The sequence below is a fragment of the Ixodes scapularis genome, unplaced genomic scaffold, assembly GCF_016920785.2.
Source record: "Ixodes scapularis isolate PalLabHiFi unplaced genomic scaffold, ASM1692078v2 PGA_scaffold12__126_contigs__length_90152505, whole genome shotgun sequence".
NCBI lineage: Eukaryota > Metazoa > Arthropoda > Arachnida > Ixodida > Ixodidae > Ixodes > Ixodes scapularis.
This window is the reverse complement of record NW_024609838.1, coordinates 88,441,344-88,465,713: the sequence shown is the minus strand read 5'-3', so window position 1 is coordinate 88,465,713 and position 24,370 is coordinate 88,441,344. Positions and strand designations below refer to the sequence as shown.

Genomic DNA, 24,370 nt, shown 5'->3' with positions numbered 1-24,370 from the left:
AGATCGAAAAAAAGAATGCTTGGTTGATGTACTCATTTCATAGCTGTACAGTTACTTTTCTTTTTCCAAAAATTATGTTTTTTTGTTCACTCAGGAAACAGGGCATGCTGCGTAATATTTTGCCAAAAATATTTTTATTGCACCACATAAAGATATTTTGCTTTTGTACTGGTGAAGAATAATTGCTCAATAGCAATATCCCACAATGTTACACATTAGTGCAATACTGCAGTGTTGCAAATATTTCACCATAGTGCAAGCTTCCTCGAATTTCTCTGACAAAATGACGGACAAAAAATTAATAATGTGGTGAGACAGTCTCCTTCTCAGCTATGCCATCCCATATGACCACCTTGCATGTCCTTTCCCAGTGCGCTTTGCAGACAACTCGGAGACCAACTCTCGACGGAGACCTGCGTCCATTCACCAGTCTGTTGCCATGGCGATAGCTGGGTCCAGCGTTCTGTACCGCTCGGAACCTGAGCCCTACGATGCTCCTCCCCATGTAAGCCTCTCCGATCACTTACAAACTATTGTCTCTGTAACAAATATTCAAAGTTACGCTTAAAACTAAAAGAAGCAGTGCAAAAAAATTTCATTTTCCGGGTTAACAATGGGCGCGTTAAGTCCGTGCTCCGGAGCTCGAGAGTTAGGCGCTCCTTCCACTAAACGGACAGGAGTACCACCGGAGACGGTGCACTCGAGCGCGCTCTTCGTGCACCGAGAATTCTTCGGAGCGCGAGTGACTTCTTCGTGCTCCGTGACGTCACGTAAACAAACAAGATGGCTGCGCTGCTCTTGCGACCGCCGAGACGAAAAGGCGTAGGCGGACCGCTGCCCCTTTTCAGTTGATTAGTGCTTAATCCAGCAGGCCAAAACGATTTGATTTGAAAGCCAAGACAGCAGTTAGCGTCCCGAGAAAGGTTTGTTCGTTTATCTCGCCTGAAAAAGAAATTCATCTATCAAACGGTACCGTGCCGATAGCACTGCGACAGAAACGTTGTCGAGATGAGGAAATATTCGGACCGCTCTGTCCCTTTTATAATACTTAGCGCAGCGAATAAAGATACTTCGATTTGAAAGCCGAAACATCAGCGAGCGTCGATGAAAAGGTTTGTTCGTGCGTCTTGCCTGAAAATGAATTGATCTATCGAACGAGCGTGCCGATAGCTCGGCGACAGAAAAGTGATGAAAAGACAGACGGCTGCCCTGCTTAGAATGCTTAGCCCAGCCGCAGCGAATAAAGATACTTAGATTGGAAAGCCGAAACACCAGTCAGCGTTGCAGGAAAGGCTTGTTCATGCATACCGCCTAAAAACGATGTGCTAAGGAACGACGGTGTGCCGGTATCGCCGTAGCTTCCGTCTCGCTGCGAGACGGAACCGACGGAACCAGAAAATCTGACAAATTTGAGGGTTCTCCTGCGTCGACGAGCGGGTTCAAGAATATTGCCTTTAATTTAAATCGGAACAGCATGCATGGTCAATAAATAGATCAAGCAAGGTAACCTTTCACATACATGCACGAAGCGAGTCTTCAAACCTTTCAGGAATATTAAAACGTTTGTAGAAACTTCACAACGTCACCGTTTCTGTTGCTTTAGACTCTGCCACTCCACCTGGGCCTAATTATTTTTCTTCGAAATATTTTCGGCTTCTGCCACCCATATCCACGGTTGGAAGGAGCTCGTGTGGGCCGTGGCCCGTCGATAGTTTCTGGCCGTGTTTTAAACTTACTCGGTCTAACTCTAGGGTAAAAGTGGTTATCGAAGACCCACCTGCGTCCAGCATTTCTCTAATTTTGTTGTCACGTGACATAAAACGCCAGGGTAACTCGGATCCATTCAGGTAGGTTTGGAACACAGCCTCGGTGTGTCGCGCTCCTCTACGATATGCGCCGTTTAGTTGCTGCGCTCGGAGTATGAAACTCGGAGCGTCGGAGTAGGAGTAAAGGAGCGCCAACTTAACGCGCCCAATAACAGAGACAAATACAAAGTTCCTGGATAAAATAGAGAAACTTGAAAACCCTGCTCATAAGTCGGGCTCAATGTTTTCGGAGTTTGTTATCCTTTAAGTATTTTTTCGGGTCTAATTTGATTTACAGGTTCGGTCTCAACTTTCAGTATTGGACAAAAAACGGGGCGTTTATCGGGGTTTAATTCTGTTGAATCAAACAGGACACGTCCTTAATACATGAAGAACATCCTGCTAGCAATTAGAGAAGCAGCCTTGGGCAGTGTGAGCTTTGCTCAGAATCGACACAAAATGAAGCTGTTGGTGAAGATTGCTTCTTGTGAAGCTTACATATTTTTCTTTGAAGGACAGTTCCAATTGGGTTTTTTCCGGTTTTTTCCAGTTGTGATAAAACTGTCTCGGAGGGTACTTTTCATGGTTTATCGGCATGTACTGAGAACAGGGAACCCTGCTTAAAAGGAAGCTGGATTTCTAGACTGCATTTCATTCAATGAAGGGTGACTCAGACATGTATGTTTGACTGTGGCAAACTGCGTTACAACCACCTGCGTTCCACTGCAGCAGTCATAAGCGGTCGTAACTAAGCATGTCGCAAACTTTTGTCCAACAGGACGTTTGATATGGAAACTTAGCACTTTTATTCAAATTCGACCGATTTTAACCTATGGACAGTGTTGTTCGACTTCTACACAAAAAGTCTGAGTTTTTGGGAGAACTAATTTCCACGTATTGTATTTTCTCGCATGTAACCTGCATCAAAATTGATAGAAAATCAAATGCAAAGTAGTGGTGCGGGTTATATGCGAATTTCGGCAGGCAGTGCGCCTTGACTGCAATGCATGTCGTGGAGCAGATTTCCTCGAGTTCCTCTTTTCTTCTCCTTTTTCGCCATCTCTGCTCTCTTTTTGCGGGCTCCAAGACGTCAATCGCCGCGCCGTCGTCAGGTCCCTTGCCGTAGAGATACCAAGCGACAGGCCGGAACTAGGACTGCTACGACTTTGATGAGTCGTTCATGCGAGAGTAGAGGTACTAGAACGAAAACCTGCAAACAGCAACCGAAGATCGTTAAAAAAAAGCCCGAGAAAGTGCATTGAGAAGCATTGAGAAGCGCAAGTTCATTGAGAAGAGGTTGTGGTCGCACTGTGTCGACAGAGATCCGGCGTTACTGCAACTTCTCTAGACGAGATGGAACAATTTCAAAAAGTGCTGCATCAGCAATCGCCTTGACTGCATGGATGATGACGCTGTCTGCGACAACGAAGGAGCCTGTGATGATAGCTTGCAGCGAATGGAGCGATGAGTGTATTCCAAAGGAAGGTTTCTGGCGAGCTCAAGACATAGCTTTGCGTGGTATATGCGAGGTATTTTTTGTTTTTTCCTGCCGGTAGTAAGCTGGGGCTGGAGGTTATAGGCAGGGGTGGGTAGCTGATATGCGCCAAAATACGGTACAACATATATACTTTTCTCAACGGATATTGCACTTCTCTGCTAGGAGGCATCAGCTTGTTTTTAATTTCTGTGGTTTTTTAACTATTTTAAACATGGTACAGCACAAAGCAGAGGGATCGATGACTGTTTGAAGGGACCGCATAAATTGGTTTGGGAACGTATTGAGCTAAGATTTTGTACGGAGTTGGCCGAAGAATGTGCATTAAGGGTGTAAAAATTTTACTGAACGAGCTTACCTGAGTAACCATAACAATGACAGTGCAAGACAACAACACACACACATGGGACACACACTCAAGAGGTATACAGCACTGACTTACAACTCACTCGTAATTTTGGGTTCTTACGCGCAAGGAACGAGAAGAATAGCCTGACCGCTTCGTATTCTTCAAATTCGCAATAGGCGTGACAATATTTTTCGTATCTCACAGGCATCTCATCCCTCCATTGGACAAAACTTCTAGCTCTTTGTTTGGATGGGGCACTGACATATGTGTCTTTAAGCCATACAATTCTCGCTGCCTCAGTGATCTCTCTAGTGAGCTTCCGGCTACTTCTACCTATAACAGAACACTGCATAAAGACATCCTCACTCCCACAATTTTGACAGTGCAGACCTAAATGTCCATAATCACTTTCCGGGTAAGAGTAAAAGTGAGATACGGAAAATATTGTTGTGCCCTTTTGCGAAGAGAAAGAATATGAAGCAGTTTTGCTATCCTTTCTGTTTCTCGCGCAGAAGAACCCAAATATACAATTGTTGTAAGTCAGTGCTGTGTGTCTCTTAAGTGTGTGTCCTATGTGTGCGTTGTTGTCTTGCCTGTTGTTGTTAGGATGCTTTACCAACTTGCCCAAGCTGCTATCCTCACAACCTTACCCGAGTAAAAAGTAAGAACTCAAGAGCTTGAGAATCTACGGCGTCTGTTTGGCTGACAGATGGTGGCACGTAAGGTCGCAGGGGAACGCGACGCTTTCCTCGACCTCAGCAATAGCAGACGGAATTTCTGAGCCAGATGTGCATGATTATTTTATTATACCAATGAAACATATAAAATGAAGATTAAACGAGAGGAGCAAAACAAATCTGTTGTCTCATTTTCTTTTATTTTTGGCTACATGTTACCATTCGCTTTGCTCTCTCTGGTTGTTACGGCGCCTCTAATTTTGTCTGCAAGTTAGTGCTGTTTTGGGGGTACAAGTCATCTTCAGGTGTGCATAGCCCCCAACGAGCGAGTCAGGGTTGCACTTTGTTACGGGGAGAGCCAGAGGCCGAATGGAGGTCCATTGACGTTTTCGGGTGGCGTTTGGGCGGTACCCTCTGGGCTTCCATGCTGCGTTGGGTGAGGCAGTTCAACGAGGAGGGAAACTCCCATACAAGCCACCAACAACAGTGGTGTACTCATTGAAGCCAATGCTGCAAAATTGGGTACTCGTTGCCTTCACTCATGGCCCCCACCTGTCGATATGGAGAGCACTGTCAACATCTATCAGCTTTTGCGCCAGTCAGATGCCTTTGGTTAGCACACGGCCACTGTAGGTAGAGATTTAGAGTTTTTAATTAGGTAAGTTCGTTCAGTGAAATATTTTTCACGGTTAAGAGTTGAGCTTGTTGATACATACTTGAAAATAGATCAGCTTGAACTTCAAAACAATATTTCACAAAAAAAGACAGGACAGAAGGAGGCAGACAGCTGGCTACCAACAATGTTTTAGCGTAAACTTCTTCCTTGCGCGGTTTCTTTTCTATCAGAGGGCAAAGTAGAGCACGAGAAACTTATTACATAAATAAACCCATTGCACTAATAAATATTACTACTGATAATTACACTTATAGAAAAATGTATAGAAAAAATATGCAGAAATACCTAAAAACTATTTGTTTTTGAACTGGCATGTTACCAGCTCGTGCTGCTGCTGTTCTGACACTCTGTAGATATTGTCTTTCTTTTTTTTGTGAACGGTGATGGACTGGGTGCTAAAACGTGGTTGGTAGTATGCTGTCTGTCCTCTCCAGTCCTTTCTTCGTGTTCAAGTATAGGAGTTCAAAAGTTCAAGCTGATCTATTTACAATTCATAATATTTTTACGCCTAATGCATGCTTAAGGTCGAAGCTTGGGCTAGTTTGGTGTGACATTTTTAAAAGGTTCAAACAGCACAAACGACGAGGGACGAGAAGCAGAAGGATGCATACACAGCGGTGACTCTCAACTGAATTTTTATTTGTCGTGAACACACAATAAATACTTGTTTGGTGAAGACCAAAAGAAAGATAAAACAGCTATGCACCAACACCACAAAACCATCACATCGCACGCATGCATTTTACACTAGTGACGAGTAAGATAATCTATTTCTCTGTTACATAGGGCAATAGGCGGGCAGCTGAAACACTCAGCACCTAATCTAGATATCTCGAACGCCTCCATTACTTCACGGGTTTGTTGGTCGTAATGGCGTTGTCCAGAATTGTGTAAATGAATGCCAAGATGTCCAGATGCTGCAGAGGTCACATTATAGGTAGGTTCCCTTTCACTAAGGCAGTCTGGCCTACATAATGCTGTCCACAGGACAAAGGGATAGAATCCACAGCCTCTATGGCGCGAGTGACAAAACAATTTTGATGCTTAGTCACACAGCCCGTGGCCTCTCTAGAGAAAGGGTTTATGGCTCTGTATAACCTTTACAGTTTTTCTGGAGCACATCCACTTCACTTTTGCCTGCTATCTCTTTTTAGATGGCGAGACAACCCGTGTAAATAGCGAATAACGGCAAACTTTCGTTTTTTTCATGCATCTTTTTTGCGGGCATTGTCCCCACTCTTAATTTCTTTGAGGATAGTCTCTGCAACCGCTACCAACAAGTGGGAAGGGAACCCAGCTGCCGTGAGGCGTTTGATTTGTTTTTCTAAACTTGACCGAATTTGATGAAGGCAGGACTTTCGCAAGCCTTCGCTATTGCTCTGTTACAATCTTTGAGTGAGCCGAGTCCAAGGGTAGTAATGGCTTGCCGGCGCGTGGCTCACACGCCCAACAAACGTGACTTGGACACATAGTTAGCATCAAATTCAAAAACCTAATACATCCCGCAACAGGCACTTTGTAGGTTATAACGAGCAACACGAGGCAGTTGCCAAAAATGCCTAACACCTCAGTCAAAGATGACTGGAAGGACGTGACATTGGTCTCTAACAATATCAAAAAGTCGTCAACATAACGAAATAGCTTTGCATTTGCAACCTCGGTTCCTTCCAAGTGTGTGAGGATAATGCGATCTCGGCTTGCTAAAAATACATCACTGAGCACAGGAGCGATGCATGATCCTATGCAGATTCCCTGCCGCTGGAGGTAAATATTGCCCTCCCAAATCACGAAGGTTGATCTCAGGTAAATGTCAAGGAGCTCCAAAAAGCCTTCAACAGTTATTCCTGCAGCATTCTGATATGTGACAGGACCAAATTTGTCAATGCAATCACTAATGCAGGTAAAAAGCTCTTTGTGGGGTATTGAGTAGTAGTACAAGTCCTTAATGTCCACAGACCAGGCAATGTACCCCGTGTGTTGGCTGTCCTTGAGAAAGGAATTAACTTTATCCGACTTCCCCATGAGAAAAAGATTGTCACTCTAACAGGTTCAAACATTTTTGCAGAAACAGAGCAAGAGGTTTCTGCCACGTGCCAGCCTCCGAGACAATGACACGAAATGGGCATTCTATCCAGAGCGTCTTAGTCGTGAAAAATAGATCTAGGCTAAGTTCTCGCCCCGCCTCTATCTTTTTACCTAGCTGTTCAAGGTTTTGCTTTCTACAGAGCTTTTTTGCTTCGAAAATTTTCTTAGATAGGGCGGAATTGCTTACAGTCTGGAAAAGAGATGTTGCGGCTTTAAGAGCCTTACTTTTATAGAGTTCTACTGAAAGAACACAGAACCCTTTTTCCTTGTCCAAAGCTAGCAAGGATAAGGCATTTTCCTCGCTAGAAGTGGCCAAAGAACAATGCATGTTCTTCGGCCACTTCTGCGCAAAATCTTGACTCTATACATTCAGAAACTAATGTATACTGTTCCTTCAAACAGCCATCAGTTGAGCTTCAGTCGAACCTTCGTCAAACTTTGCAATAGTAGAAGTATAAAAAATTTTAAATTTTATTTTTATCTATCGATTAAATTATCATGTGCAGAATTGCATTTTATAAGGGATGCAGCGGACACTACCTCCAGTCTTAGCCTTCTACTTCCTCCTTTTGTAATGTTTCTTTTTTTTTTTTCTTGTTCTTGCTTTTAAAATTTTTGCTGCTGGCAATGTTTTCAAAGTGTCTGGAAATCCTCTCTCCTCCTTTTTCTCTTTCACACTGGAGTGCAAATGTCTGGACGAGCTGGTGCCATAGATTTTAAGGTCGGCTCTGTTTTTGGGATGTGCCCAGAGCCAGCTGAAGGAGGAGGCCACCAAGCACCTGCTTGCCTGCTTCCTCTGGGTGCTGAAGAACGCCGATCAGCGCACTCTGCGCCACTGGTGGGCTGACTGGCCCCCCCAGCGGCTCAACCAGCTCCTCGACATCCTCTACATCTGCGTCTCCTGCTTCGAGTACAAGGTCAGTCACTTGTACCGAGGCTGTTTCTTTATCAACCTCGGACAAAAGTTAAAGAACAGAACAAAAAGCTTTCAGCCTTTCCACTCTGGTGAAGAAGGAAGAGCAGTAGAGCTTTTGTTCTCAATGGTGCCTTTCCAGGCGAGCGATGTGCTCTTCTTTCACAAGGGAATCTGAAGTGCTAAACGCAGTGGAACTTTATGTTAGAAAGCATGATTGCGCTTTGAAGACGGGGACATAGGAAGGACAGACACCACAGAGCGCTCTGTGGTGTCTGTCCTTCCTATGTCCCCGTCTTCAAAGCGCAATCATGTTTTCTAACATACCATACCAACTTGCCCAACAATCAGCACTTGTCAACTTTATGCCAGTGGAACTTTAGGCGATAGCGGACTCGTGGCATTTACAGAACCATTCGCGCTGCTGTGTACGTCACCGCTTGTTCCGCTCCCACTGCCGCCATCTACAGTGAAACCTATTTAGAACGAACGCACGTACAGTGAATTACTGTCGACATCAAACTCCTGGAAAATTTAAATAAAAATGCATGTAAAACGTATGTTTTATAACGAACAACATATTGACTATATCGAACTTTCTCCCACCGGGGAGGCTTCCAAAAAGACGCAAACAATCGTCTTCTAGCCTGTCCCTTCTCCCAAAAAAGAAGTAGGAAAGAAAGGACATTCCAAAACCTCAAGTTGCAAACAAAATTGAGCGAAGAGAAGCAATTCAGAAGGGGAGATAAGCTAAAAAAACACTCTGCACGCATGCCAAAAAAAAAAAAAAAAGATCTTTCCGGCGTGTTGTTACAAGGTGAAAGTGAAGGGATGAGAAAGAAACAGAAGCTCTCGCCTTACAACAAACTCATAGTGGAAGTTTGTTGTAAATGTTTTTTTGCTGTATGGAACTACTTGCTATATTGAACTGATCGTAGCATTTTCGGCTGTTCGTTATAAACGGGTTTGACTGTATGAGTGACTACCAGTTGTCTCGTTGCCACCGTCGCTCATAGATGGCGGTAGCTGTCCAGAGTTCGGTGTCATAATTGTTTTGCTGGTGACACAAGCCTGGGGAACCTAGCCCCTAACAGCTCCGCTGTAAAAAACATGGCTGTCGTATTTTGATTTGTTGATATGCAGAATTGCATTTTATGAGAAATGTAGCGCACGGTAACTCTGGTCTTAGCCATCGAGGCACTACACGTTGTTCCTAGAGTTGCCCATCCTCTTCTTCTTGTTTTTGTTTTTGAAGCTTTTGCAGCTGACAAAGTCATTTTGAAGTGTCTCGGAGTGTTCGCTCCTGCCGCTTCTGTTCTCTTTTTTTTTTTGTGTGTGTGAAGCCAGCAGAGCTTATGGCACAAATGTTTGGCAGCCGAACAACTCTCTTTGACCGTGGCTTGCCAGACAAGCTTCATATTTAGAAACTAAAAACAGTGCAAGCAAGACAAAGGACCGGGACTTTCAACTGATTTATTACGAAATCACGTACATTGAAGCGAAGAAATAGGACAATACCCCTTTTGCAAGGTGATTGACTGTGCAATCCTGTCAAAAGCACCTAAGAATGCAAGTTTCTTGCCATGAGCACTATCGATGCCACACTAACACACGTGTCATTCTTGAAAGTAAACAAATTCTGCAGAAAACTCCTGTTTGGAGAAGAATTAAAGCCCGAAAAATATAGCTCCAACCAAATCTCGAAAGGAAACCCGACGTTTCAAAACCAGCTCGGTTTCCTTTTCAAGTGTGACTGAAAACACAGGGCGCAGCAGCAGCTCCAACCTCGGCTTCTTCAAAATAAAAAATAAAAAAATTATAAAAAAATTGCGGTGGCTTAGCTCGGCTATGCCAGGATATACGTAGCGTGAGCTGATGCGCACAACATGAGAGGCGCTATCGAGCGGCTCCGGTGCAGCGTCAGACTTGACTACTGCGCAACAGAGGCGCATAGCTGTGCCCAGCCGCCGCGTGCCCAGCTGTGCGCGGCGGCTGGCTCGTCGTCATTCGTGACGACGACCTCGTCATTCGTGACAATATAACAATGTGCCGCTTATAACGATCAGTTTCTAGATTGGAGATGATCAGTTACAATGATAATCGGTTATAACGATTGAAATTTTGGGTTTTCTCATTATCGTTATAAATCGGTTGCACTGTATAGTATTTTTCAGTGTATAGGTTGCGGTTCTTTTCAGCCATCTTTTTTTGTGTGTTTGTACAACGATGCGACTTGTATGCATTGCAGAAATTTTTCTCGCGTCTCTCTTAGTTTTTGTTTGATGAGCAGTTTTTACCTCCCATGCTTCAATTGTGTTGCTACATGTACAAGGAAGCATTGCGGCTAGCCGATCTTTTAGCGGCACCGAAAGAAGTGTGTCGAGATCTACCTATCTATCTGCCTGCCCATTGATGTTCGTGTCTCCGTGACTTGGCCTAGGCTAAGCCTAGTGATCCAAAGCTTGGTTCACGAGTGTCTGGCACATTAAACTTTTGTTTGCTCAGCATGTGTACTCTCGAATGAAGCCTTCTCATTTTGCATGTTTTATGTCCTTTTGCCGCGAAACACTCGATTGCCCCTGCCAGACAGTGCCATGCTTTGGGCATTTCTCGCTGTCTGGCGGGGGCAATAAAGTGTTTTGCAGCAAAAGGATGTAATATGTGCAAAATGAGAAGGTAGTTGGCTTTATTCAAGTGCACAGATGCTGGGCAAATGCAAACGGTCGTCATAGAATTTGCGTGAAGCACCAGAACTGGGGAGCATTTGAGCTCCACGTCCTCCAAGCTGTGGTGTTAATGCACTCAACCACGGTTCTCCCCGCCGTGACGTGGTTCCAATTGTTGGCATCCTCGGGATCGGTGTTGTCTGTGTGCATCCCTCCGAGGGCCGGAGTTTTATTTCTGACGCCCTCCTGCATTGCCTCAGTACCGTACGAGCCTCCAACGTAAGAATCGCTGGTGTCATTTTGCGTTCTACGAGAGTCGATGTGCATCCCACTCCGGCCATTCCTTCGCCGCTGTGTGCCTCAGGTTGCGCCGTCTTTCCATCGCAGGGAAAGAAGACGATGCGTAGGTTTGCCCAGCAGACGCTGCGGAAGACCTCCGACATCAAGTCGAAGCTGGAGGACGCCATTTTGGGTCATTCTAGTGCCAGAAGCGAGATGATGATGCGGCGACGCGGAAACAACGCCGGCTCGGGCGGTGGACCAGGTAACGTACCGCGACGTTTGTTTTATGCCACCTGCCCATTCTCGGCGATGGAAGCGTCGCGCCATTTGTGCCAAATCGCACCATGAAAGAAACTCCGCTGCATCTTGCGGAAAAATGCTACTTTTGCTAAGAATTGCACCACACCCGCGCCGAGATGAGTTTAAAGCAAAAAATCTAATAATTTATTGGTCGACCCCAACATTCGAAAAAGTAGAAGGAAATAAAAATTGTACAAATACGAATTTCGCGGCATCTCTACTTACCGTATAGTTTGTTTCATCTTAGTCAGAGCACAGTCGAAGGCTTGGAAGAGATACAACCACAAACACGCGCACTAAAAGTGCAAGTCACGGGACATTTGCGCTTGATTGGTCAATGAAAGAACATGTACACATACATGACGAATGCCACAATGTCGCGCTTTGATGCTACGAATCAACCGGCCAGAGCCGTTAATGCTGGGCATGAACCGTTCTGGCCGATTTTCAGACGATGTCGTCGATGCCAGGTACTAAATGTCCTTAAACTTTGCAGAATAGTAGGATTGCCGATTGCGGCTGCTGAGGTAAAAGAGAACCCGGGTCTTGTACTGCCGATGAAGTCATTTCCATTATCGCGTCTGCCACACGCCTTCGTTCTGTGGCTGCAAAGTGCCATGGCACCAAAGCCGTCTATTGGGAGAGTCTGGCCAGTAGGCGTGGCAAAGAAGGCGCTGGAGAGGAGAAAACTCAAGGAAAGGGGGTGAGCACCGAAGGAGCAAGAGAGGAAAGGGAGCAAAAAGGGGGTGGGAAAGGACCGCCATTTTGACGCAACACGCTTTCGGCGCAGAGCACCATTGAGACTACACGTCGTCTGCTACGGACCGACTTCTTTTTCGACCGAATAAAAGTTTGCGGTGAAAAGTTGAGAAAACTTCATTCGTTATCTTTTTTACCCACCGAGGAATAACACTATTTCGTTTTCTTGCTGGAGCTGGCGAAATAAAAGGAAAGAAGCGAAATTTAGATGTCGACCCCACGCATTCCACCGGGCAAATGAATGAAAATGGCAACCCTCCCCGCACAGCTGGGAGCAGCCAGGAATTTATGTGCTCGCGCCTTTCACTTTGCGCCGTGAACTGATTAACTCGCTTGGAAATGGGCGTTACGGTGGTGAGGTCGTAAACTGGCCAAACTCTCCCAATAGATGGCTCTGCATTGCACTTACACCGTTCGTGTCACCCTTTGCCTCTCACCAGCATGCACGTCGCACTAGAGTGCTAGGAGCAGTGACTGACCTGGGGGAGCGCCTGGCTTAGCTCAATAAGTGCCTAAATTATGCTCAGGATTATTATCGGTCCACTTTCTTTCTCCTAATTGTAAATTATTCTCTGAATATAAAACAAAAAGAAAAAAAACCCCGAGCAGAGGAAGATAGAGAAGAAAACACGAGTCTAAATACATTTGAATAATACGGTGCTCACGGTAGTTCCCTCAGCTGTCGATCGAAAGAAGAGCAAACTCGACGTAACTCTGGTTCCTTCGCCGCCAAAGAGCAGTGTCACCTTCAAAGTGCGACGGTAGGCTTTTGCCATATTTTTGGGTGGTTATTTTTGCAGTTAATGATATTAGAGTCTCGAGTTTGATAAGTTCATTAAACTTACAGGACAGATTTTTGCAGGTGGACGTATTAGTGGATGTGCTTGTTCTTGCTGGCATTTTACAGAAATTATATTTACAGGCTAGAGAAAGTACGGAGTGTAAAAAGGAGTGGGGGGAGAGAGGATTTATCCCAGTGAAGTGTTGCACTATGATTCGCTTTTCGAACATTTTTTAAAGACCATTATAAACGAAACCTACTCTGACTAGAGCGTTATTTAAGAAGGCTGTGTTCCTTTTATGCCCTTTCTATTTTTATCACAAACGGTAATAAGTAATTTGCTTGAGTATCAACGATGAACCCTCAATCACTATCATAAACAAACTCATTTAGAGATGCAATCACTTTTCTATTCTCAAGTGATGTGCTAACGGATGTTGGCATCTGCTCCAAAAGTGTCGGTAACTGCTCCGAACCAATATTTTGCCTGCTACAGAACCTGCTAGGAAAGGTCAAATGCCGCTTCCATCGCTGCATTCTGGAGGTGCTCAATTCGGTGATGTCTCAGAAAGTGCCGCGAATCAAACCACTTGTTTTTGATCGAGTACAACTAGCAACTAGTTTAAAGAGTCATATTACGCTTATTTGGCAGTCAGCAAACCGAATCTCTAGGTGACCGAATGGTCTTGGTCGGGAATGGGTGCTTCCTTTGCTCTGTTCAACTCTCGGAACTAACAGACAAAACACTGGTCATTCTGTGGGCTCTTATTTTTCATTTTGTTGGTCTATTTCCCAAAGTGCAGAAGAACCAAATAAGGTGAAAGCTATTGTAGTGCTGACACTGCTTCTAACATGCCTGTAGGATAAAAAGAGATTGTGCCACGACATGCTTTAGGGGATCTCCTTTTAGTCTGTGTGCTTTTGTACGTTTAAATTAGGAGCTCCGCTTTTAGTGGAACACTTGTAGGAGATGTGCCTCTTGCTGACAAACACGTACAGTTTTCGTGCGTGACAGTTGGGACAATAATAGTACTTCTAATAATACCAACCTCATGGATGATTCTTGCTGTTCTTGTGCCGCTGCGTCCCTCTATCTCCTCTGTTCAGCTCAGTGCGCTTGCCATTCCCACTGGTCAGACAGGCTGCGGGGGGGCCGTTTCCAGAATCTTCACGCAGTGAGAGGGATACAGTCCACGCCCCCCCTTCTTTAATCGCTGTTGCTCCTTGCACGGTGCCATCCCTTTCTCCCCATGCTTACCTGGACTTTTGCATACAAACAATGCCAGATTAACAGCTACCACTCTAAAAAAATTCACAGGGTCTCTTATGTTATCCCTAAGACGACTTGAAGGCGAAAGCGCCGATCCCGGTGATAGCGAACCATCGAAGACAGCGCGCTCTCCGACAATGCACTTTTGGCACCGTTAATCTCGGGGCATGTCGCACGCCCGCTCTTCCCCGCTGCCCCAGCGAGAGTCCTCCTCTCCCGCTGGGTTTGCGCCGCGCGGGAGCCTCCGCTGATTCTGGCACAAGTAACGCTATCTCGTGGTCGAGTGGCAAACTGTGGGTTTTGGTACCTTTTGCGTCGCCGACGTGTTTTTGTACCTTTCATGCCGCCGACATGTTTTCCTACTTTTCGTGTCGTCGACGTGTTTTCGCTCAAGGACTTTAAAGGTTGATTGAGCGATGAAACATATAAGGTTTTCGCCATCAAAACAACCCTAGATTAGGAAATCTGCCTTAAGGTAAACTGCACACATGTAAGTAGAAAAAGTGTTAAAATGAGACATGACAGTATCTTTTATGTGAAGATGTCCGCTTACGCAAAGATGGTACAGATACCATCTTTGCGTGACCTTTTTTAGGTATTCTGATAGCATTATTATCTCTTTCCTGACCACGGGAAAAGCAGCTATTTTCGAAGGATCCGTGCAAACACTTTTATTTTCCTAACTTGCGTATGCAGAAATATGACACATCAAAATGTGGCCAGTTAGTTGTTCTTTCAAAAGAAACAGAGGTTGGTATAATCTAAAGAAAAGATTTTAAAATTTTTTTAAAAATACAATGTATGTGCAAAAGGCGTATAAATGCCGAAATTTCTACAGCTATGTCAAATTAAACGACAAGTTAAAAAATATCAGAATATAGAAAATGTGCCCCACACTCACGACTATTACTTCTCATAGTGAGTGTACTCTAACTAACGTTGCCTATTTTTAATTTGTCAGAGTGTTAGCCTCCGTAACACGTGTGCTTTTCAACGAAGGAAGGCTTATGTGAAAAACAGGTAGTACACCTCACATTTCCAGCAGAATGCTTTCTTTGGTTTTTACCTTGGCTTTGTCATAACCTCGATTGCAGTTCCTTCGAATTTAGCATTTTTGTCCATTTTGATGTTGACATACAACGTGCACACCTTCTCAGGACAGCATTTGAAATTATATTCGATGCTTAGCGACAACCATCTGTTAAAAGATGTCTATAATGCCATTTAAAGTGTCCCCAGAGCTCTTGAGGTCTAAAATACATGCCACTACACAGTTGAATTGTGTTAAAGGTGCCATCTTGGTTATGAAGGCTCATGCAAGCAGTTAGCCATGTTAGACAAGTACAACCACCTTTCTCAGGACTATTAATGCTGGTGCTCGTGATCGTGCTCGATGAAACGTTGCATGTAGCCGCTCAACGTCCATACAGGAGAGGGCGCTGCGGTCAAATGCGTATATAATCGCGTTAACTGTCCCATGGAGCAAGCTGACGTCATCAGTTTGAAGCGCGAAAATGGCACCTAGTTTCCCCGATCCCAAAGGAGCGAAGCAAAGCTGATGGATTTTGCCTTCGGTTCCATTGGCTGGCGCGTGTCGACGGGGCTGCCGTTGGCCACTGCGCTCGTCAGTTTCCACGACCGCTCACCCCATGGCGCTGTGTGTGTCCATCAGCGCGCCGTTAACACGGGGCGTCCAAGGTCACCAGGGGAGCACTCGCCTTGACCGGCGACGAAAAGTATACAGACAAAAAAAATTACCACATCTCCACGTGGTGAATGATATTGATTGGGGCGAAGCTCTGGTGGTGCTTGTCTGTGTAGACGCTGAGCCGCAGCATGCCCAGCCTTTCGTTCGTTTTTATCCATGTCACAAAGAGAATGTGTGGTATGGAACGTGGTTGTATACGCATTTGAGCGTTTGACCGCAGCGCCCTCTCCTGTATAGACGTTGAGCAGCTACATGCAACGTTTCATCCATGACATCCCCAGCTCTTAAGTTACTACCCCATCTCAGAGCCCCCTACTCGTCCGGCAGTCGTGGCCGAGTGGTTAAGGCGATGGACTAGAAATCCCTGCACAGGTTCGAATCCTGTCGACTGTGCTAACATTTTTTTTTTTATCATTTATTTTTTATTTTTTTGCCCTACGCGAGCACATGAACACGTGCTCATTTGCTCGTGAGCACGTGAGCTTATGAGCACGATCACGAGCACCAGCAAGATCGATGTGAGCACGGACGCTGGACAAACAAGGCTAGACCCTAAGGAGCTTCGCCCCTAAAAGGGAGCGGATGAGCGGCTTGCATGTTTCGCATTCAGAGCTCATGAGAAGTGCTTAGGTGTACCTCGAGCTTTTTTTGACAGCACACCAGCTTGTAATCAAGCTCAAATCTACGTTGAAACTGCAACTACAGTTTTTCGGCTATCCAAGAGATTGTAGAGCATAATTCTCCGCATTAACTTCAATTTTTTGACGGCGCTGGTGATCACTGGCCTATGGGCGCGGTCGGGAAAATTAATGTCATGACCTATGGCACCAATTCAGGTTCCCCACTAAATTTAGCGGAAAAATTAATGTCATGACCTATGCACCAGTTCTTGGTCGTCGAGACCGAACCTGTATTGCATTCATAGATAATTCCCACTGTGGTTTCTATTTTCTATTTTTATTTTTACAGCAGAATGAATGGATTATTTATTATGAAATGAAGTAGAGTGAGCGTGCTGCGTTTGTGGCACTGGTTTGTTCCACTGGTTTGTTCCACTCCTTCCAGAGCGCAGTGCGCAGCTGCAGACACCGACGCAAGGAGACCGTCTCAGGTGGCGGAAGGACCAGACGCAGTGGCGCCACGGTTCGGACAGCTTTGACAGGTGAGGACAGGGGGACGTCCTGACTGCGCAAGACCTCCTGATCATAACATTGACTGTCTAGTGCCGTGCTCTACATAACAAGCTCCCAAGTCTCGAAAGATGGTTGTTGTGGAGCGAAAACAAGTCATCGAGTGGAAAACTGAGTTTTTATAACAGGGTACAACTGTGTCTGGACTAGCAGCTTTTTAATGACACTTCATTCCTGAAAACAAATAAGGTGTAAAGGACTAGCATTAGAAGAAGTAGACGGGTGCCGACTCGTAACTGATGTTTTATACTTCTGCAGTACACTCTCCATAATCCAAAGCCTACGGGGATAGCAAAATGCTGGAAATTAAACATACTTTGAATTAAAGAAAACACACTCGAACTGTTTTTTTTGTTTTTTTTCGGTACTCACCGGGAGAAGTCGATTTTTTGCTTGCCATCGCTAACGGAGATGCACAGTATTCTGCTAGCACAGGCACGCAGTATTAACGATGCTCTGGAAATTGCCAACCTTTCTTAGGACACCTTGAGCCGTCTCTTTTTGTCCAAGAAAGCACCAAATTCTACTCTGTGGTGCATGGAAAGTGACGTTCCTACGCCTAACCGCTTGTCACTGTTTGGAAGTGGAATATCAGGGTGTCTAGCAATTTATTCTTTTGAAATTCCCCGACTTTTCCAGGTTTTTCTTCACAATTTCAGGTAAAATTTTCTGACCACTCTAGAGCCGGTTAAATATATATAGGGTGAATGCAGTCACCAGGCTTGATCTAAAATGGACAGTAAAAATCGACGCCTGCACTACACGTCCTCCCTCGTATTTACTATTCGATCACTCGAATATTCGATATATTCTACCAAAGACGCGCGGTCAGCGTGGAGCAAACAAAAAAGAGGCCGTATCTCCACCTGGTGAATGATGTTGATTTGGGCGAAGCTCTGGTGGTGCTGATGATACTGATTTTATTGTTCATAGGTAGTGCTGATGGTGCTGATTTTTTTTTGATTGCTCATAGGTAGTGCTGAGCTCCGGGTTATGTTTCGACTTCATTATTACTGCTTTATGGTCGGTGAAATGCAGAGCCAGTGGTTCTTCTAGCGGATCAGCTTGGATCCGCTAGAAGCCATGGGAATGCATCTCCACCGCTCAAGTCAACGGTCCATGTCAGAAAGAGAATGTGAGGTATGGAACGTGGTTATATACGCAGTTGAGTATTTGACCGCAGCGCTCTCGTCTATGAACGTTGAGCCAATGCATGCAAAGTTTAGCGCAATTATATACGCATTTGACTGCAGCGCCCTCTCTTGTATAAATGTTGAGCAGCTACATGCAACATTGGAGTGTAGCGTAGTGGTTAAGACGTCTCCCTTGTAAGCAAGCGGTCCTGAGTTCGAATCCCCGTGCAGGCGTACATTTCTTTTTAAAAGTGGGCTGATCCCAGAGGCAGTGCAATCGACGTGAGCACGGACGCTGGATGGATGGATAAGGCTAGACCCTAAGAAGCTCCTTCCCTAAAAAGCCCTTTTTTCTCCCAATGTAAGCGCCGTGATGTTAGACAGACCAAGCAAAAAACACCTCTTGGTCCTACCATTCCACAAAAATCTAACGCACAGGTTAGAAAAAAGAAGTAACCAACGCCACGAACTTCATAGCACGCAGATTTACTCATGATCGTGACACAATCTACTTTTGAATCACAACCGAAACAACCCGTTTGTGCTGCTTCCAGACAGGAATTGTTGGGAAGCCGGGATTCCACACCAAGCCTAATTCTTTTCACGAGTAAAGCCCCTCGTTTCTAATTCAAGCGCCGATGTAGAACACACTTGCCACACTCACAGAAATCAGCGACTGCACGATCACAGAAAGAAAATCACGTTAACCACGCCGATGAAACCAGCCGAGTTGTCGTCGTTCTTTTGGAACCACAGATTCCGATTCGGAACGAAACGGAATGGAAAAATAGTGTGCCTAGATTTGAGAGGGTTTCCAAGAGTTCGATAGCCACGTTTAAATTACGAACTGCGAGAAGGTGACCAAAAGACGAAAGCGTCGATCGGGATCGGGCAGGCAGGGCAGGCGCCGTCGCTCTTCTGTTTGCTCGCCTTCTTTCCATGCGACAACCCACCACATGCGCACTTACGACCAATCTGCACTGGAGCCGTCTCCATGGTTTCAGTTTCGCTTGCTCCCTCTTTTAAATTTAGGCTCTCTAAAATAGGATAGATAGACGGAAAAATGGATGCATAGCGGCAGTTGGACGGTGACTTGCGCCACCTAACCACACAATTTTTTCCTTATTTCAGATTATATTGTTTAAGCCTGTTTACTCAGATTTAACACCTATCTGTTTATTTATGTGAAATCAAATCCCGGGTGCCCTTTCTTTTCCCTCAAAATAAAGATTAACTATCGCAAAATGCCCCTTTTCTGAGATATACAAATATTTTTAAAAAAGTCGCGGTGCTAGGTTGTGCTTTTAAAGATCACGCGTGGCTGTAACTCCGGTTTTTTTGTGACGTTTAGTGTAGATAGATTATGTTTGCACCATAAAATGGGATCTTTAGCGCCCAACGTCCGACAGCAACTGCTTTTCTTCTTTCTACCAGAACTTTTTACATTCTGACTTTTGTTTTGTACGAGATGCATATTCTGCACCAGGTGCATACTCTGCACATATAATAATCTCATTCTCAGCACACTTTGAAAAATTCCTACAAATAAAATCACTATTCGATATTCAATTCGATATTCGGCTTTTTTTCCTTGATTCGATTCGGTATTTGATTCAAAAACTATGATTCGATATTCGCACACCCCCAGAGATAACATTAGCATAGTCCTGCAACCCTGGCATCTGGTATGCTAGCGCTACATTTGAGGAAAATGAGCGTTGGGCGATGCATAGTTCAGTTTAGCGGTGAAAACAGCGGCATAAATTCTTTGGGGAACCCTGTGTAAATGAGAGCAGCTCAGGGTGCAGACGAAGGTGTTCCCTCCAGGCCCAAAGTGGAAGTGGAGGTGGAGGCTCACATGGAGGGCAACCTGGCCACCGAGGTGACTGCCACCGTTCTGGACGTCCTCGAGCTCATCGTCCAGGTCTGGAACTCCTCCTATCTCCGTTTTTCTCGGGACCCCTGTGCACAGGACCCGGTGGTAGTCGGTAGTTTTGCAAGGAGCCCCTCACCACACGCCTGGTCACTGGTGCTTAGGTCAGCTTTAAAGGTTGGAGACTCGGTCGCAAGAACAAGTGGCTTCTTGACAAATTGTCACGGAAGCGCGAGTACTACCGATGCGACTACCTTAAAATACCGAGCATCCACCCATTCTACAATAAGCGCCCAGCCTTCAATCTTGTAATATTTGGAAAATACACGAAGGACATATCTTTACATATTGCTGACCTAATTAGTGCCCATCCCTCAGTTTTATGTGGTTATCTTTATATTTTTAGTGGGCGCTTGCTCAGGATCTTACAGTAGTAGTAGTATTAACTATGATTCGTGGCAGCAAATCGTAAGATTGTGGGTCACAAATGTGGTTGCGCTACGTGTGGCCCGCACATAGTGCACCCACATTTGTTTGTTCATAAATGTCTACGGACATTTTGCTCATAAAAAAATTTGGTACTGACGACAGTTAGTAGGGAAGTGTGCTTTTTTGTTGTTTTGTTTTTTCTCATTGTTTTGCATCCTTTTTGTGTTAGTCCTGCTGTCAATGCATGCAATTGTATATGAATGTACTAAAGTCTATTACAAATAAATTAATTGCTTTAGTTCCTAAAAATTTTTGCAGTTATGTCTGGTGGCAAAACATTACTTGGCAAGGGTCAGCTGACTCTCTGTCACATTACAAAAGATAGTGGGACCATGAGAAGCACAATCGTGGGTCACGTGAATGCACATCGTAAGATTCTAGTCGCATGATTATGAGTTGCGCAACAAAGCGTTGCCTGGCCTTAGTCAGGTGACCAGGGGATTTCGTTCATAACCCCCAAAGCTTATTCACAATTCAAAAACTCTTCGATTTCAAAATCTCTCACCACTACAACGTGTTCGCATTTCCAACATGTTCACATTTCCAACACGTTCACATTTCCAACCTGTTCACATTTCCTACACATTCACATTTCCCGGAAGATCATAACTACGGGTGATGTAGAGAATTTTTTATAAGAATTCTGGTCATATAGTCACATAATCATGGATGGGTCACATGAGGATGCAGTAGATGGCCATGGCAAAAAAAGTGCAAGGCACATGACTAACTATCACTTTCATTAGTCTAAAATATGGTCTTGTGGCATGTTTTGAAATGTACAGGCATACTGTCCTTTCTTGTGCTTTCAGATCACTTTTAATTTCTAATTTGGAGAGGGTACTTGGCTCTAAAACAGAATCTGAAGAGCTTGTATGCTCGAGGAAATTGTGACGTGATGCCACGAAAGACCACCACAAAAAACTGCCACAAAAAACTGCCACGAAAAACTGCCACGAAAAACTGCCATGAAAAAGCGTTGTGAAAGGCCATCAAATTTAGTGGACTTCCTGAATTTAGCGAGAAAAAATTTACCTAAATTTCGCAGGATATTATGTGACTTCTGAGCTTGCAAAAGCTGTTAAATAAACACCCAGTGTAGCTCAAAATGTGCTGAATGTTTCCCCAGCTTTATCTGCTTTATCCATACATAACAACAACAGCACCACAAGACAATACACACAAGACACACACCCAAGAGACACACAGCGTTGCTGTGTGTCTCTTGGGTGTGTTACACATTGTATTTATCATATTTATTTATTTATTATAATAAAACATACCGCAACAATTTATTTAAGATCGGCACTTTGCACGGAAGGGACAGCAGACATTTACTCGGCCTCCAAATATTGTTTGTTGCTCCGACTATATCTGGCCCTCCAATGGGTCCAGTCTGTAGTCCTTCACTTTGTGGTACTTTTGGAAGGTAAAGAGCAACAAACAACATTTTGAGGTCAAGTGAATGTTTCCTTTAATTTTCGCGCAAAATTTCTATTTTAAATTAGGTTTTCGAGTCGTTAAAGAGGCGGTATGTCTCCTCCTCAGAAATGGCAGAGCACTCGTCACTTTCAAATAAATGTTTCTGTATTTTTTTTTCGGCTAAAACGGACGTTTGAGTCGAAGAGATGTGGCCATGCAGCCTTTCCCCGCACTTGCCACTGAGCTCTACGATAATTTGCTGGATCGCGCATCCCCACTTGGTCGCTGCGAGGCAAGTGCAGCCACCGGAAGTTCCGAATCGGCCATTTTGGGCCCGTGTAAATCTGCCGGGTGAAGCATTGCAGTGGCTGGGCGGCTGCGTGCTTCAAGACTCGTTTTCGGCTCGTACGCCATCGTTCGCCGAAGAGGTTTTGGAAAACCCTGTGTAAATGGTCATAGCTGCCTTTGAGAACCCGTAGAAATTTCTAGGAAAATGACGAGGGAAAAGGCAAAACTCGTTGAACGCAAGTGCCCCTGTCAGGTGGCGTGATGAAAGGACATGCCTAGGCACGATGGAGTGCCGCATTTCAGCACCTTCACACGCTCGGATACCGATCAAGAACCGACTCTGTGTTAACCCTTTGTGAAAAATTTGCGACTGCAACGTGCTGGAAGGCATATGTGCGCACGTGAAGCAGCATTTTACTTTTTTTCAACGACAATATTTGTAACTTCGACACTCGCGGTCCAGTGCGATCCAACAAATTGTCTTGGTGATCAATGGCACTTGCAGACGTCAAATATTTTTCTTCCCGGGGAAAAAACGGCCGTCTTTGGTTATTCGAAGCAAACAACAAAAAAATCTGAAGTGGGCGGAGCAATAGTGGTTGCGCTGCCATCTGCCGTAGAGCGCAGAAAACAAGCTCCGCAGCCAAAACACGAGCCATGCTCGTGGTTGGGCGGTTGAGCGGAGGAGTTAAGGCACATATCGAAGTGGGCCAACATGTTCCCAGGTGGTGTCCCAGTCGGACTCCCAGCAGAGCGTTTTGGGCACAGTGCTGCGTGTTCTCCTTCACGCCCTGGATTGCAGCCAGAGCACCCTGGTACTCCAAAGCCTCTTTGCCACCCAGCGGTCTCTGGTCTTCAAGGTGGGTACAGCCTGCTGGTTGAGTCTGCCTTTAGCTGCTTACCATTGTTACTGACAACGGCCAGGCGAGAGCTTCGACTTCCTACCTAGCAACCACGCCTCCACAAGCGAGCTTTGCAGGTCTTGCTTTTCAGCGGTGCTCAGTAAGAAGCGCGCTCAATGGGGCCGTGAGAACAAGGACTATGTGTTACACGAAAACGCGGTTCGAGTTCAGCGGCTTTTAAATACTTCGAAAACATCGGCACCGAAATTTTTATTTTTGTTTAAATTAACCGTAAGTACAAAAATTTGGCGTTAATGTAGTTTTCAGCTCGGACTTTAAGTTGGGCAACCTCACCCCGTTCCAAAGAGAGAAAAAAAGGATGCCAAAAGGGCCGCAGGGAAAAGTCTGTGCCTTGTGAAACTGGCGTCGTTTACGACATACCGATGACGTGCGGTTTTAAGTATATAGGGCAGACCTCAAGATGTTTGAACGATCGTCTGACAGAGCACAAAAGAAACGTAAAGATAAAATCGACTAATTCCGAAATTGCGACACATGTACAAGAATGCAGAAACTGCTCAGTCGAGTCGTCCGGTACAACGGTAGTATGCAAAGAGATCAATGACGTTAAAAGGGTTGTAAAAGAGACAGTAAAAATTAGGTTGATCGGCAATTGCATAAGCCAGGCGTCTATGCTTCTTAGTGATAAGGCGAAAGCTTTGCTCCGAGTATGAATTGAACAGGTCTTGTGTTTTTTCGCCAGAGGTACCTCCTTTGTCATGATGTTCCGTTTGTTGCGTACGTAAAGCGAAAAAGTAAAAAAGGTGTAACAGGTTGATGGGTTCGAACTGCAGTCGGTTCGGTGTGGTTCGCTTCTTCGTTTTTTGTAAAGATAAGAGTGGCTGCGAGGTCAAAGAATGTTCCCTTCGGCCGAGTTTGATGTGTTTGTAGCTTTTGTTAGTTCAAAGTGATTTGTTTTTTTTTTAAACATCATTGTGGCTGCGAAGTCAAGACGTGTCCTCTTGGTGCCTTTTGTTTGGAATGTTTTTTATGGTGACGATTTTGGGTTCAGGATGTATAAAAGGAGGGAGAACTGAATAAAGCGGTTAGCTGTGTTTGAGACGTTGTCGTGTTTCTTCCACTCAGTCTCAGGTGGTCTAAAAAATGGTAAAAATATCCGAGTTTGAATTATCGCGAGTCTGCTCCACGTCGGTTGAGGAGATCTTCCTCTATACATATTGGTGATTGCGAAACGACTCGCACTCATAAAAATAAGCGAGCCCAATGAGTATGCAACGTATGAAACTACTTGTTGCTAATGCCAGCAGCCATGTGTGTTCTCATTTGACATCAAAGTGTTAAGTGAT

The 24,370-nt window shown here is 44.9% G+C and overlaps 1 protein-coding gene across 2 annotated transcripts in view; it reads left to right on the top strand.

Moving 5' to 3' along the window:
• LOC8025408 (dedicator of cytokinesis protein 7) overlaps positions 1-24,370 on the top strand; it is a 278,454-nt gene that overhangs the window by 163,174 nt on the left and 90,910 nt on the right. For both annotated transcript variants that reach the window (XM_040206825.3, XM_040206824.3), the window contains exons 23-28: positions 372-505; positions 7,837-8,004; positions 11,054-11,210; positions 16,832-16,928; positions 19,917-20,013; positions 22,887-23,021. In XM_040206825.3, the coding sequence (XP_040062759.1) occupies positions 372-505; positions 7,837-8,004; positions 11,054-11,210; positions 16,832-16,928; positions 19,917-20,013; positions 22,887-23,021 (788 nt within the window). The remainder of the gene's footprint in view (positions 1-371; positions 506-7,836; positions 8,005-11,053; positions 11,211-16,831; positions 16,929-19,916; positions 20,014-22,886; positions 23,022-24,370) is intronic.